Raw genomic sequence first — 13,973 nt, forward strand, 5'->3', positions numbered from 1 at the left:
GGGAAGTCCCRCTTTGGATGGTACTCATCATCTTTGCTTATTTTCTGAATTCTTTTCCCTCCCTTTGAGTAAATGTTATGTTGTCTTCCTAAGTTTGTAGGTGTATTTTGAAACAGTCAGACTTAAACTGACCCTAATTCAGCGCCAGCCCTATTAAAATGTTCAGAGTGCTTAAAATGCTGCTGTTTGAAGGCTTCTTCACACGATCAGTCCCTAGAATGTGTTTGCCTGTGTTCTGAGCTGGGATGTCTTGGGCCTGAATGGGCCTGGTGATGGTCCCTCTGGATCGCATTAAAGCGCCTTGGCAGAGTGCTGCAGGGAAAAGCTTGTGGTGGCTTTCTGTTAATTGTGCTTCTGTAGATACTTCTCTCGCTTAGGGAATATTCCCCTAAGAAAGGGTCATTTGCAAGTGTGTGTGCGTGCATGTAGCAAAATAAAAAGGTTTAGTCAGCCCAGGATATTTTTGTCTATGCACAGGTTTTCTCTTGTTCGGGGTTGTGTTTGCTTGTCTCGCTGCTTGTTGCTTCAGTGTACAGTTTCCTGGCATCTTAGATGTGAGACTGTCAACTGAGTGATTTTTCTGGTGTGTTTTGAAATGTGTATTGTTGGTAAAGAGTGCAGAGGCACAGTCCTGTGTGTTCTGGAAGTCCGTGCCTCACCAGAGCACTTCACTTGGATAAAGCTCAGTCCTGCAACCTTCAATCTTGCGTRGAAGACAAGCTAGAGCAAAGGCATCTCACAAATGAGATGACAGCCTGGCCAAGCCCGCRAGTTATGCAGATGTTTGGCACGTGTCCGTATTGCCATTGCTTAGCTGCTTTCTTCATTTGGAGAAAATTAAGTGCATCTGTAAATATGGAAGATCCCCATAACAAAGGCCCCTGGCTTTACCCTGAATGTGCTCTGTTGAGCTGTTGGTCCAACAACTGGCCAGTTAAGAACCTGTTTTGGAAAATCCCTTCAAACTTCACTTTCAAAGCTSACCTCCACCTGTTGTGTAGCATGTTCCCATTTCTTGATAACAAATATTTGTTTCCTGGCGATGTTTTCCATAGTCCACCTCTGGTCTTTTCTGTTGCCTAGTGCTCTTTGAGTCATCATCATCATCTGTATGCAAATGGCCTGTCTTCTGCCAAAGGTATCACCAAAAACTTCATCTTCTACATGCTTGCCTGTCTCCTGAGCTCATTCCAAAGTTCTGTCTTTACTTTGTTATCTTGCAAGCTCTTCAGGGCAAGGATTGCACCTGTGTGTGTTTGGCTTTGTTTTTTGTTAAGTAATGTTACGTTGTGTCTTTCTGGCACTTCATTAACAAATGAAATGAGATAATTGCTACAGGTAGCTGACAGCTGCAGAGCAGGATGTAGGAAAAGAACGCTGTGTCCTTGTAGCACTTCACCTGCCCCAGGCACCTTTTCTTAATTGGTCCAAGAGAGAACCATAAAACATTCTTTTACAAGATCAGAGAAGGAAAATCTCAATGTGTAAGTACGGAAAACAAAAAAAAATCGTTTAAGCTGGATCAGTATTTAAGTCTAAACGATTTAAAAAATATTTTAATTTCMTTCTGTATTTACACTTTCCAGTTACTTTCCAAATAAGTTTTTTGCCTGCTGTAATTACATTAAGCAGTACTTAGAATAGTTCTAGAGATCCGCCTTGTAAGCAGAAAAGATGTATCCGATAATTTAGTATGAACACATTTTAGGTAGGTTCCTAGTCTTCACATTTTAAATACATTTTAGGTTAAAAATCCAATATTTATTGGCTGCTCTTTATCCATCCTGCTCAGTGCCACTATTTCTAGATGTTCTATTGACTTTCACTGGTGTCGGGGTCAGACTTACCTTACTAGCCCCAGAGTAAGGAAGTCTGTGATGGGAAGGGGATGTGGGGGCAATAAACTCGGCTTATCTTTTTTTTTTTCTTTTTTCTTTCCCCTGCACTGATATAGAGCCTCCTAACAGAGCTGCTTTTTGTCTGTACCTGGTTTGCAAGTTTAAGGGTAAATAATGTTTCCTCTTACGTTGTGTGTATGCTGACTTACTCCAGGGTACTCCGCTGACACTGTGAGAAGGGAGCTGTGATTGTACCAGTGTAGTAATCTGCCTCCTACAGCCAAAATGAGCTGTCCTGTTGGCAGTGCAAATGTGCTAGCAGGACTGTATCGGCACTAAGGGCTCCTGCCAGCCCAGCTCTCTGGGTCCCGGATCCTGGCTCCCYGCATGCCTTCCCCGTAGACCCCTGCTGTCAGGGCTGTAGCTGTGGCTAGACTGGCAGTTTGGGATGGGCTCTGTCTCGCCTCTTTGCACTACTTGAGGCGCGTGGGCTGCTGGGAGTCTGAAGGTCGGTTTTTTCCTCCCCAGCTGTGTGTGGTGACTGACTTTTGCCAAAAAGGGCTGGACTTCTGTTTAATTCCCCTGTGGCCTGCCCAAATGGTGTTAATTGGTGGGAGAGGCAGGCACTGAACCCTGTGCCCTACAGAGCCAGACCAGGCAATAATCTGGTGGCTCATTTTACTCCAAGCCAGTCTTGCTTGGTCAGTCGCTTCCTCTCTCTTGTCCCTTCTGTATCTAGCTCCCCGTTTCTTGACTGCCAGTGCTTCTGTTCATAGGCGTAAGGGCAGTAGGTCACCAAAGCTAGCTTTGCTTTGCTTGCCCTATTGAGGAAGTGCAGAGGAAGGCAACGTTTGGTTTTATTATCACTCCAACATTAGCTCAAAAGTTGTCCCAAACCAGACTCCAGGTCTTGTGTAGTTAAATAGTGCATTTCGCACACTGACTTCAGAATGGGCTGAAGCTAGTGGTGCAGTGAGATTACACTGGAGTTGATGTTCTAATCCAGCTGTTCTGCTGCTATCTAATGTTCTTTAAAGCTTGTTTTTTATTTCAGAGCCTTACTACTCTTGTACAAGCTGCGTGGGGTTGATTGGGATAATGGCACAGTTTAATGAAATAGCAAAGTCAATTAAAGGGTTTGCTGCCACATTTGTTATACTGCATCTGGTTCTTGCTGGATCCCGTGCCAAACTGATTCAACTTTCTAACTTGACCCTTCTCCCCACTCCCTGAAAAGGGGGGGACCTTTTTTGCCATGTTGAGCTGAAATTGCACTCCACAGGGTGAGGGGAAAGAAGAATATGGACTAGGGGGGAGAGGTGACGTGAGCAATGCCTTTGGATGCAATAAGCTGTTAGGCTGGCTCGGCTGCAGTGTCAAACCGTACCCTATGCTAACCGCTTCATGGAAGATGTGTGTGTAAACTCAGTTTATAAGCTGCTAGGGGGTAACTCCTGAAGTGCAGAGCTGACAGAAACCTAGTGCCAAGGTTAATGCCCTGTTCTCTAGTAATCCATGGAGTTACGTTGTTCTTCACCAGGGTATTAGATGGATGGGAGTAGAAAAGTCAGATGACGGCCTGATACATGAAGCAAGTTACAAATATCAAGCACATCTTCCTCATATCTGAGCAAGGACAAAGTTTTCCTGATTACAGCTGAGGAAACGCACAGAAAACGGAAGCTGACTTGATGAGAGTCGCAAGGCAAAGTTAACTTTGTCAGCTGTGTTTCATTGCTGGAGCACATGACCTTTATAATGTCTCGGRTGAACACTTTTTGTTGCTGCCCATCTCTAATGTTGTTCTGATGTTTGTATCCACTGTCTTGTAATTTAATACCTCTTTTGGTTTCTTTAGGAAAGGCTAAGATATTTGCTGGTTTTGCTCTCATTGCTTCATGGTACAGACTCTTTCTACGTACCTGGTGTGGCTCCTATCAACTTCCACCGGAACGATCCTGTGGAAATTAAGGTAGGGTGAACTTAGATGGAGCTGCTAGGTGTTTTTTTTTTTTTTTTTTGTTTATATCATAACAGCTAAGTGGGTCTGTCAAGTCAAACTTTGGGATCCTGTTATTAAAATTCTGAGGCGGATATTTTCTTTTCCATAACATTTGTGTTGGGGGAAAGCAGCCCTTGAGTGGTTACTGTCATCACTTCAGCCTACTGTTCCCAACTTGACTCTCTTTCTTGCTTCCTATTTCTTCCTAATTCCGTTAGTAGTTACACCAAGTCCTCGAGGTGTTGCTATACTTGGCAAAACAGCCTTCTTTTTCTCACTCTAGTTTTGAAGTGAATTTAATCAGAGATTTTCTCCTGTGTTGTACTGACTCTCAAAGTGTTTATAGAGACTGAGTCTTTAGATGGTAGGCCAAAGTAATGGTTTGAATTGGACCTTTACAATTTCCTCTTCTACCCAGTTGCCATGTGTTGTGTCTTCAAGTCATGCGAAATCCACGATAAGCCCATTCCAAGTGCAGGCATTTGTCCTTGAGCATCATAGATCTTACAACCCAGGCTGCTGAAAAGCTGTTCCTGTACAGTATTGCTGGTAGCGACTGATGGAACTGCTCATCCAGCACAGGAGGAAGCCAGGCTTTGTTTCCAGACATCAGCAATTTATAGCCCTTTTCATTTATTTTTCTAAAGATGTGGCCTCTGTCTCAGCACAATTGGCACCCTTGGGGATGCTGAGGTTGCCTTCTCCTGCGTGAAGCACAACACAATTTGCTCTCTGGCCACAGGCTGCCAGACCTAAGCTATTTTTAAGCAAATGAGACTGGCCTGTGGCTACAGTAAGTTTCCCTGGGGAAGGGGGTATTGAAATGGCTGTTCTCAAAGGGATTTCATGAGCCAAATATTTCCTCCGGTGATGAGACAAGTTGGCGAGTTTGCCAGCGCTCTTCCAATAAATGAACTTGGCCGCGTTACAAAATGCTCTTGCTTTTCTGAGCAACTGTGGCCTAGTCTATATGTGGTATGTCTCTGCACTTCTCTTGTGCGTTTGATCTCATGTGATTTGTGGGTACTCTCCTGAAAGGTTTGGGTTCTGCCACTATCCATTGTTTTTCAAATCTGATGGTTCTCTGGCTTTCTTTCCAGAGATGAAAGTTGCTCAATTTTTTATATTAGTAGAGGTCAGACCTCTAGGTCCAGTGTGACTTGGATTTTTTTTTTTTTTTTTTTTTTAAGGCAGTCTTTTAGAAGGAGACTCTGTGTTTTCTTTGTGTAAATGGTACTATTTTAGGGGAGTGTTATTATTCAACTTAAAAACTGAATCTCATGTGATTTGTGGGTACTCTCCTGAAAGGTTTGGGTTCTGCCACTATCCATTGTTTTTCAAATCTGATGGTTCTCTGGCTTTCTTTCCAGAGATGAAAGTTGCTCAATTTTTTATATTAGTAGAGGTCAGACCTCTAGGTCCAGTGTGACTTGGATTTTTTTTTTTTTTTTTTTTAAGGCAATAACTACAGTCCTATGTGGGAAGAGGCTCTTGAATCTCTCTCAGGCACTTTGTTGTTTTGCAGGTCTTCACTGGATAATAAATTTGTGAAACCAATTCACCATGCCATTCTACAGGTGTTTCTTTGTTAATAAAGGAATTGCTACCAAATCATAGTGTAGAGAAAGTACAGCTAGAAATTGTGCAAAAGTGAAGAAAGCAGGAGCTCTCCCAGGATCGTCTGTCTCCTTTCTTGCAGCTTCCTAAGTGAGCTTTATGGAAGATGTTTCTACGTGAGCTTCAGCTTCTAGCTGATGTAGAGAGGGTATGAAATCATGGGAGCTCTTTCATGCAGATAATTGTTCTTTTTTTTTCTCCAGGCTGTGAAGCTCACCAGTTCACGAACCCAGCTACCCTATGAGTACTACTCATTGCCTTTCTGTCAGCCCACCAAGATAACGTACAAGGCTGAGAATCTAGGTACGTATCTGTTGAACAGCATGCTCCCCATCAGTTAACAGGCTGCCACTTACAAGCTGCGTGAGGGTATGTTTACAGGAGGAGAGGCAATTGCAAATGTCACCTCTAATAAACTGTTTGAGGAAAGCCTGCTCTCTCTAATTTGTTAAACACTGGCTGTTTGCAAACTAGAATATTCATGTATCAGAATGCAGAAGCACCTTTCAAAAAGGAGGACCTGTAACCAATTTCATAAGCAGTGCTTGGTATGTCAGACAAATAACATAACCAAAATATCCTTCAATTTTTTTCCACACAGCTGGCATCCATAGTAACACAGGAGACTTGCTCTCAGCATTTTAGTCATACAGAGCATTGCAAAACCTGTGACAGGATGAGTGGCAAGAAGCCTAGCAGCCCTCAACCCTGCCCTTATTTTCCTGTTTTCCAGGTGAGGTTCTCCGGGGAGATCGGATTGTAAATACGCCTTTCCAGGTTTCCATGAGTGTGGAGAAGAAATGTGAGGTTCTGTGCAACTTTCCTAATAAGCCAGTCACTCTGACAGTGGAGCAGAGCAAGCTGATTGCTGAGCGAATCAGGGAAGATTACTATGTCCATCTGTGAGTCATCTCAAGCACGGGTTTGTGTCAGTGGGGATTCTGTGTAGTGGACAAATTTGATCTGAAATCTGTGCTTTCAGCATTGCTGATAACCTCCCTGTGGCAACACGGCTGGAGTTTTATTCAAATCGTGAGGAAGAGGAAAAGAAGAAGGAGAAGGATGTGCAGTTCGAGCATGGATACAGGCTTGGGTTTATGGACGGTAACAAGGTAGAGAATCCAGATGCTGTCTAAGGGGTGCCTAGAGGAGCTCTGGGTGTCTCAGAGGATGTTAGAAGTTACCAAAGAGCATCAGGGTTGGGAATGCAACCAAGGGTTTTATAAAGAGTGGATATAAGAGTGGAAATGAGGGCTAGATCTTGTACTGGAAGAGGGGGAACGGGTGCTAAAATACCGGAATGATAACCAGGAGTTCTAGCACTGGCTTGACCCATGATGTTGGACAACCTCATGCAGTAGTTCCCCCTCAGCAGAGCAGGGGCAATGTACTTCCCAGAGGTGCCCCGAAGGCTGGCTAGTCTTTAGCAATCATGGTGCTCTCTTCAGTGGGGGAGGAGAATTGTCAAGTGTTTATTTTTAATTTTTACATGAAACTGTCTGGGATGTGACTGGAACTTTGATTCAATTCAGAAGGTAGCAATTTGAATTCCTCCAGTATAGTGCAGTTGCTTATGCATGAAAGAAACAAACATACTTAAGGAAGGGGAGGAAAAAGGTATGTGGTATTAGGAAGAAAATAAAGGGGCCGGCAAATTGTACAAAATGGAACATCTTTCTGCGTGTAAATATCTTGGGGAAGATGCTTAAATTTGGAAATGAAAATTTAGCATGCCTATTCTTGCAAATGTTTTCTGTGATTGTGTGCCCTAAAGATTAGTTGTTTGACTTAACAGATGCATCTTTTTAGTGCACTCAAGTGTTCAGCTGCGTGCATGGCTCTGATCACTTGAGGCTAAGTTCTTATGGATGAAAGAGCTTAATGTGCCTGTTCAGAGTTGCTACACTTTTTATAGGTGATATATATATATATATATAAAAGCCTTTTGAAAGTACAAGCTTAAGACAGCTGTGAGCCCCCACAGAACCTGGGTAATGTTTATTTATCTGGTGGAAAAGGCAGGTGGGAAACTTAAGGTTGTAACTACTGAGGTGCTTCCAACCCGATTCTGTGATTTTGCTGCCACTGAAGTCTCCGTTGAATGCATGGTTGAGATGTGTCTTAGTATATTGGTATTCTCCCAGCCAGAAATGGACTCAAACATTGTTGCTGATGCTTGGAGTGGTTGAGATGTCACCTTTTCAACAGCTATGTTCTCTCCTTTTGTTTCTTTAGCATTGGAAAGCTTTAGAGAGCCTGGTCTTGCTCTGTAGCACAACGTATCTGGAGCAGTTGGAGTCTTCAGTTTCCAGCACTGAAACTGCTTTCTCCAGTTGTTGCTTCTAAACATTGCCTGTTCTTCCCTTGGGATGCTAACACTTTCATTTAATGTCAATCCATTTTAGTTCTACCTGCACAACCACCTCTCCTTCATCCTTTACTACCACAGAGAGGATGTGGAAGAGAACCAGGAGCCCACCTACAGGGTTGTGCGCTTTGAAGTGATACCCCAAAGTATTAAACTGGAAGGTGAGAGATTTTTAGGCAAGGGAGTCGGGGAGAAGAGTCTCTTGGAGGGCTGGGAGTTGAACACCACTAACACATCAGGGTGGTAATTGTTGCTTCCACTGTAGATCTTGTGGCACAGAAATGAGGGAGTCTGAATTATAAGAACAATATAGCTTTAGAGGGATTAGAACTTAAAAGTTTAAGTTATGGAGTTAGTCTTCCTACTTCAGTGAGCCCAGCATGAAATGGGAATCTCAAAGGGGGAAGTTGCGCATATCATATATTGCCCCATGCAACTCCTCTAGCAGCAGCAGCAGGCCCTGCTGGAGAGGCCTTGCTTCTCAGTGTCTCACGTGGAATAGAGGATTTGTTCCTTGATCTAGATCCTTGTCTTCAGAGCCTCTAGCTTTTATCCTTCCAGTTAAGGAGAGGCTCACACACAGCGTTCCTTAAAGGTTCATTAATGCTGCTCCACTCCTGATTGGAAGAAGTCTTGGAAACTGCAAAGCAACTGAGAAAGGAATGGGTGCTTCCCCTGCAGTATTTGGAATAAATGCAGCACAGTGACTTGTACTTGGGGCCGGGATGGTCAGTGGGAGAGCTCGTGCCTTAGAGGGAAGTGCTGACCTCGTGTGTGCCATGTTTTCTCTTGTAGACTTGAAGGCTGATGAGAAGGGTATGTGCACCCTGCCCGAAGCTACAGGCTCTGCCCCTCAGGAAATAGATCCTTCTAAAGAGAATCAGATGCTCTTCACCTACTCTGTCCATTGGGAGGTGAGGGGATAATGGGAAGCTGGCTGGCAACTAACTACCCCTAACTGGCATTGACTGGCTGGCAGTTAGTGCACAGAGTGCCTGTATCACAGAGGTGTTGTGGAAGGCATTGGGAACGCTCCGGCATAAGATGACACGAGGCTGTGATAGCTTCTGGGATGTCGGAAGGGCTTCTGGTCATGTGGTGTTTTCTTTCAGGAAAGTGACATTAAATGGGCTTCTCGCTGGGACACCTATCTGACCATGAGCGATGTGCAGATTCACTGGTTCTCCATCATTAATTCGGTTGTGGTCGTCTTTTTCCTCTCAGGTGAGTGATGTTTGGGATGAAGAAGGCTTTCCCGTTTATCTGCAGGGAGTTTGCTTTAAGCTTCAGCTGCAGGTAGCCTGAGGAGGATGTGGCCAGATCTGAACTGTCAGAAGGGGCAGGAAACAAGCATTAGCACATGTAAAACCTTCCAGTTCGGGCAGTACGCTGTAGGGTCAGACTGTTACTTCTGCTCTTTGACTTGGGGCACTTGGGGGAGGGATAGAATCATTAATGTGGTTAACGCATATCTTGCATGTCCAGACTTAAGAAGAATAAACAGGAAGGCCGCAGTACCCTATTCATACGGGAATGCTGCCTTCCCTACCCCCTGGAGTTTTGCTCCTGTCTTTGCTGAAGGCTGGGAGAGATGACTAATGCTCAAGGCCTCCTCTACTAGCCAGAACCGCATATTTTGGTGCAAGCCATGTAGTTGCACAGCGTGAGAGCAGTAGGGCCGTCTGGGAGCCTCTGAGCCAAATTCAGTTTGTGTGTTTTCAGGTATTCTCAGCATGATCATCATCCGCACTCTCCGGAAGGACATTGCCAACTACAACAAGGAAGATGACATTGTATGATGTGTTCACTCTTGGGGCTGGGATCAGAGAGGGAGGGAAGCACAAATGAGGAGGGATCCAGTTTGAAGAAACTGGATGTATTTTCTCTTCCCTTTCCCCAGTTTTGCTGCTAGCCCTGAAGATGGGAGGGGCAGTTCTGTAATGCACTGTCACGACACCTTTGGCTCTCTGCGTACAATGGCAGATCACCAGTTTGGACATTTTCAGACCTAAGTAATGACTGCTGATGCTTTTGTAGATGACTGCCTTGGCATTGGTAATCCAGGCCTAAACTGATTGTATAGACCCTCAACTTAAAGCCTAGGAGGAAAGAGGTTTCTTAACTAGGGTGATGTAATTCTTTAAAAGTCCTGGTTACAGGGAAATTCACCTCTTAGGCTGGCTGTGGTAGGACATTCGTTTCCACTGGCAGACTGCATCTAAGTACCTTCTTTTTTTGTTGTTGCTACAGGAAGATACCATGGAAGAATCCGGTTGGAAACTTGTGCATGGAGATGTCTTCAGGCCTCCGCAGTATCCTATGATCCTCAGCTCTCTCCTGGGTTCTGGGATTCAGCTCTTTTGTATGATCCTGATTGTCATCTGTGAGTGGCACATGTTGAGTTGGGGTGGTTGTAACAAGAAGAGGAACAATGTTCAAGGGCATTTGTAGCTCCTGTTGACTTCAGCATATGCTCGCCTTCGCTCAAGTTAAGCTGGATAAGGCCTACTTCCTGTTGCAACGTTGATCTAGGCTGCAGGCCTGTGCTCAGCGTATTTCTAAGTTTCTAGATGACCTTTCCTAAATGAAGGCCTTATTTTCTGTGTTTGTATTGTCTTTTATCAAGTTATGAGGACAGGGATATTGTGGAAACACCGGGTGGTAGCGGGCTGAGGGACTCTCGCATATGTGTGCTTTGCCTTCTGAGCTGCACCTGTTCGATTCTCTGGAAAAATGAGGCTAAAGCATGTTCTGTAGCTTGAGATCAAAGCTGTGGCTTTCTCTGGCTGGTGCTGGAGGCTGTAGATATATTATGCTGCAGGGGAAATGAGATCTGTAGAGGAGGCAGAGTGATTCCAGGCAGCTGCAATCTGTCATGTGGAACAGGGCCCCTGGCCTCCAGATGCTGACTAGCACACGTACATCAGAACTGCTGTTCTTTTTTTCCCCTTCTCTCTCTCTCTCTCTCTCTCTCTCTTTTCTTTTTTTTTTTTTTTGTTTTGTTTTAACCTTCTGCAGTTGTTGCCATGCTGGGGATGCTGTCACCTTCTAGCCGGGGTGCGCTGATGACTACTGCCTGCTTTCTCTTCATGTTCATGGGGTAGGTGTGTCCACTGCTTCCCACTGCAATACTGTTTTCTCCCAGGGAATAGAAACTAACTGTGCCTTGGCCTGTTTTTATCCAGGGTTTTTGGTGGATTCTTTGCTGGCCGCTTATACCGGACTCTGAAAGGACATAGGTGGAAGAAGGGAGCCTTTTGTGTAAGTCTTCTGGCGTGCTGTGCTCCTTAGCCAGGTCTGTGGATGGGTGAGATCTGTGGATAAGCTCCATGTGTATTTCCGGATAGCTGGGTGCAGCCTGAGATTTGGTATGGATTGAGACCTTGTAGCTTTATGTGAAAGGGAGGACACCAGAGTGTGTGTGATAGTAAAGCAAGAGGATTGTCTAAGATCTTCCCCATGTACTTCACCGCAGTCTTACAGCACTAATAAACAGAAGAGGGAAAAGGGATGCTTCATCCCAGCAATGGACTCATTTAAGAAGAAACATCTGGTTCATAACAGTCTCATGTTCTCTCTTAACTTGTGTTTGCTCTTGCAGACAGCTACTCTGTATCCGGGTGTAGTCTTTGGCATCTGCTTTGTCCTGAACTGTTTCATCTGGGGGAAACACTCCTCTGGAGCGGTAGGTACCCTCTTTATCCTGCAAGCATGCTAGAGAGGGGAGGAGGGTGATTGGAGTGTCAGGGAGTTACTTAGTTTCCTGACAACTTTCTGAATGTGGGTGCCAGTGCAATGGTTAGCTGGAAAGTTGGTCTGGCCAGTGACTTCAGTCTCCAGGGTGAGGGAACTTGCTGGAAGCCTCACTTGTGACACTTGGTGTGGTTCCAGGTGCCTTTCCCAACTATGGTGGCCTTGCTGTGCATGTGGTTTGGGATCTCCTTGCCCTTGGTCTACCTGGGTTACTACTTTGGATTTCGCAAACAGCCATATGACAATCCTGTACGGACCAATCAGATTCCAAGGCAGATCCCGGAGCAGAGGTGGTATATGAATAAATTTGTTGGGTGAGTGATGAGTGTCTAGGAAATATGGTGAGTTAAGACCCTCCCCCAACCTCAGTCTCTTTAGGCTGCTGAACATCACCTTTCTGCTAGTCTCTGGGCACAGACAAATTGCAGATGGATTCCTCATGAGGAATGCAATATTACAGACTTAATCTTGACAAGCTTAATGCGGTATGACTCTGTGGCGCATATAGAAGTGGTATGCACTAAAAGATAAGAGCAGCTGTGTCACTTGTATGAGATTTATTCCAGTAATCTGAAGCTGTAGAGCTTTTGCTAGGAGCGCCTTTGTGTGGTTACAGGTGACTTTTAATAGCTAGACAGTTATATTGTGCTGTTAATGATTTTCTTTTCTCATTCTGTAGGATTCTCATGGCTGGTATTCTGCCTTTTGGAGCCATGTTCATTGAATTGTTCTTCATTTTCAGTGTAAGCATTAAACCTGCTTCGCTCCTGAATACAATACCCATCATGCCAAAGCCGATATGGTGTTGAAAGGGAGGGGACATCTGCTTGGAGTGTGGTCATATTTCTGTACTTACTGAAGGGGCTAATGGCTCCCCTTGAGGCCTTTCAGTATTGCCCCCAGAGACAGCTGGGCCATGGATCTCTTCAGTCTGTTTTCTTGTTGAGGATCCTGGAGATGTCTGTAGAACATTCTTGGATTATATGAAGAACAGTGGCAAAGATGAAAGCTTACTGTAACATTATGCCTAGGAGGGGTCCTGGCCTTAAAACATTCCAATGAGACTTTCCAGCAACTGCCTATTTTTCACCTTTCTGTGGACAGTGAGCAGAGAGGGAGATAATGGATATGAACAACCTACCTCACAGCTATCTTCAGGCACCTTGCAACCTGATTCTTTTGAAGGCATGTTGTGAAATGTGCTTGATGTAAGGCTTTGTCTGTATGAGGTTGAGGGGCCCCTTATTTCTCCTAGGGTCAGCTAGTAGAAGTTAGTCTCATATTCGCTGTTTAACTGCAGTAGCATGGAGACAAAGTTACGTTGTGTCTTTTTTTTTTTTTTTTTTCCAGGCAATCTGGGAGAACCAGTTCTATTACCTTTTCGGCTTTCTCTTCCTGGTGTTTATAATCCTGGTGGTATCGTGCTCTCAAATCAGCATTGTCATGGTGTACTTCCAGCTTTGTGCTGAGGTGAGGTTTCCTCTACTGTGGTTTTAGTAGCTGACAGTGCACAGTTGCTTCTGGAAAACCACAGATCACTGTATGGCTGCTTCTCAGCAGAAATGTAGTGTGGCCCAGCTTCATCAGTGTGAGTGTCCTTAACGCCTTTTGACTTGAAGGAGAGTTGAAACTATTCAATATCTGCTCAGCTGAGCAGTGTGGTTTTCATATCGGAAATTCTGCTTGGGGCAGGATGCTTTTGAGCTGACTTCTCTTCCTGAAGAAGCAGCTTCCTTTCGTCTGTGCATGAAGGGAAATGCAAGGCCAGAGGCTGAGCTGTGTTCTCCTGCAGCAAGTGCCATGATGCTGGCCTGGCTTTGTTTCACTGTCAACTTTTCATCCTCTTTGTTTGGAAATACTTCAGTTACTACTTCTGTAACAAAATAGTTCCCCACCCCCAAGCTGCAGTTATCTTTTGGAGGAAAATAGATGATGCTTTCACTGTCTCAGAGTTCACAGGTCACCTGAGTCAAAGAGGCCTTGGTGACCCAGGAAAAGGAAGACTGTGGGATAATGCTAAGGCTTTTTACCCTATCAGGATTATCGCTGGTGGTGGAGGACCTTCTTGGTGTCCGGAGGATCTGCCTTCTATGTGCTGATCTATGCCATCTTTTACTTTGTGAACAAGGTATTGTTATCCCTATTGTATAAAACTAACACCTTTCTAGAGGAGATTGTTGGATTTGGAGAAGGAAGGTGCGGGGCTGCCTAGTCCTAGTCTGAACCAGTACGAGGCAGCTCACCAGACCACTGTGCTAATAATCCTTCACAAAGGAGAGCAGACTGTAAGTACGTGAGGCCCCTGTCTGTGCTCACCTGTGGGGAGTGATCAGTTGCCGGTGTAAATGCTAGTGTGACGTTCCCTAACCCTACTTTGAAGGGGATGTTTTTTCGG

At 44.8% G+C, this 13,973-nt stretch overlaps 1 protein-coding gene across 3 annotated transcripts in view; it reads left to right on the forward strand.

The window, feature by feature from the left end:
* Positions 1-13,973, forward strand: part of TM9SF4 (transmembrane 9 superfamily member 4) — a 16,332-nt gene continuing 2,359 nt past the window's right edge. For all 3 annotated transcript variants that reach the window (XM_026057703.1, XM_026057710.1, XM_026057718.1), the window contains exons 1-17: positions 1-20; positions 3,697-3,810; positions 5,661-5,760; positions 6,191-6,359; positions 6,440-6,569; positions 7,863-7,986; positions 8,621-8,739; positions 8,938-9,049; positions 9,548-9,618; positions 10,076-10,208; positions 10,844-10,925; positions 11,011-11,086; positions 11,427-11,510; positions 11,717-11,892; positions 12,258-12,321; positions 12,929-13,048; positions 13,617-13,706. In XM_026057703.1, coding sequence (XP_025913488.1) covers positions 18-20; positions 3,697-3,810; positions 5,661-5,760; positions 6,191-6,359; positions 6,440-6,569; positions 7,863-7,986; positions 8,621-8,739; positions 8,938-9,049; positions 9,548-9,618; positions 10,076-10,208; positions 10,844-10,925; positions 11,011-11,086; positions 11,427-11,510; positions 11,717-11,892; positions 12,258-12,321; positions 12,929-13,048; positions 13,617-13,706 — 1,767 coding nt within the window. In that variant the 5' untranslated portion in view covers positions 1-17. The remainder of the gene's footprint in view (positions 21-3,696; positions 3,811-5,660; positions 5,761-6,190; positions 6,360-6,439; positions 6,570-7,862; positions 7,987-8,620; positions 8,740-8,937; positions 9,050-9,547; positions 9,619-10,075; positions 10,209-10,843; positions 10,926-11,010; positions 11,087-11,426; positions 11,511-11,716; positions 11,893-12,257; positions 12,322-12,928; positions 13,049-13,616; positions 13,707-13,973) is intronic.

This window comes from Apteryx rowi, unplaced genomic scaffold (genome assembly GCF_003343035.1).
Source record: "Apteryx rowi isolate R43461 unplaced genomic scaffold, aptRow1 scaffold_0, whole genome shotgun sequence".
In the NCBI taxonomy this organism is placed as follows: Eukaryota; Metazoa; Chordata; class Aves; order Apterygiformes; family Apterygidae; genus Apteryx; species Apteryx rowi.